The sequence below is a fragment of the Hyposmocoma kahamanoa genome, unplaced genomic scaffold, assembly GCF_003589595.1.
Source record: "Hyposmocoma kahamanoa isolate Upper Pololo Valley unplaced genomic scaffold, ASM358959v1 68, whole genome shotgun sequence".
Taxonomy (NCBI): Eukaryota; Metazoa; Arthropoda; class Insecta; order Lepidoptera; family Cosmopterigidae; genus Hyposmocoma; species Hyposmocoma kahamanoa.
In genome coordinates, this window is record NW_020653856.1 from 4206201 (window position 1) to 4207146 (window position 946).

At 37.1% G+C, this 946-nt stretch overlaps 1 protein-coding gene across 1 annotated transcript in view; it reads left to right on the forward strand.

Annotated features, from left to right (window-relative positions):
* Nucleotides 1–493: 493 nt before the first annotated feature.
* LOC113232294 overlaps nt 494–946 on the forward strand; it is a 12491-nt gene continuing 12038 nt past the window's right edge. The window contains exon 1 of the mRNA XM_026466966.1: nt 494–707. Within this exon, the coding sequence (XP_026322751.1) occupies nt 662–707 (46 nt within the window). The 5' untranslated portion in view covers nt 494–661. The remainder of the gene's footprint in view (nt 708–946) is intronic.

Here is a 946-nt window from a genome sequence, read left to right on the forward strand (position 1 = left end):
CAATTTGACTGAAGCCCAAAAAACGAATCGCGTCTCTTGATACAATTGCATGCTTTCCAGATTCAACGAAGGGGCGTCAAATTTGGTGTGGGACATAGTAACAGGTGACGAAACATGGATTTATAGTTACGATCCCAAAACAAAGCAGCAATCGAGCGTATGGGTCTTTCGAGATAAGCTGAAACCAACCAAAATGGCGCGCGTGCAATGTGCCTCTAAGCGGATGATTCCTTCTTTTTTTAATAGACCAGGACACGTGGCTACTGTTGCTTTGGAGAATCGTTGTATCGTGACAAAAATTTAATGTGTTTTGATTTTAAACACATACAACTTACAAGCACGTATTTTTCCCAGTCTGGATCATGCCGCATTAATTATAAATAGTAATTAGGCAAGTAGGAACGGCAGTATCGTGTATAATGCAGTTAATTCAATGTGTTCAATAGGTCAGAATAACCCGACATATTGTGAACATATCACTTAACTGCTAGCCCTATTTAGCATTGACAGTCTGACACTAAACTACGCGTTTTAACTGTACATTTGTTGACCAAAATAATTACTTATTTACTTGAATTTATCTAACACTAGATATTATCTTAAAAATAACCTATTTTAATAAAGAACTGTGGAGTAGAGCAGTTAAAATTTAAGGGTGGTGATGTTGTTTAAAGCTGTGATAGTTTTGTTCACTTATGTGCGGTTTGGTAAGCAACCTTACTTATGTTTTTAACCGACTTAAAAAAAGGAGGAGGTTCTCAATTCGACCATTTCTTTTACCCAATTGCGAGAGGGTTATGTTTTTCAAGTGTATGTATGTCCATTTCTTTTTCAAGCTGTACAGCCTAATCAAAATAGTGAGGGGGAATATTTTTTTATCTTTCCAGCCATTGACTTAGAATTATATGGACGTCGGGTCCGCGCTAAAAAGTGTCCGCACTTGTAA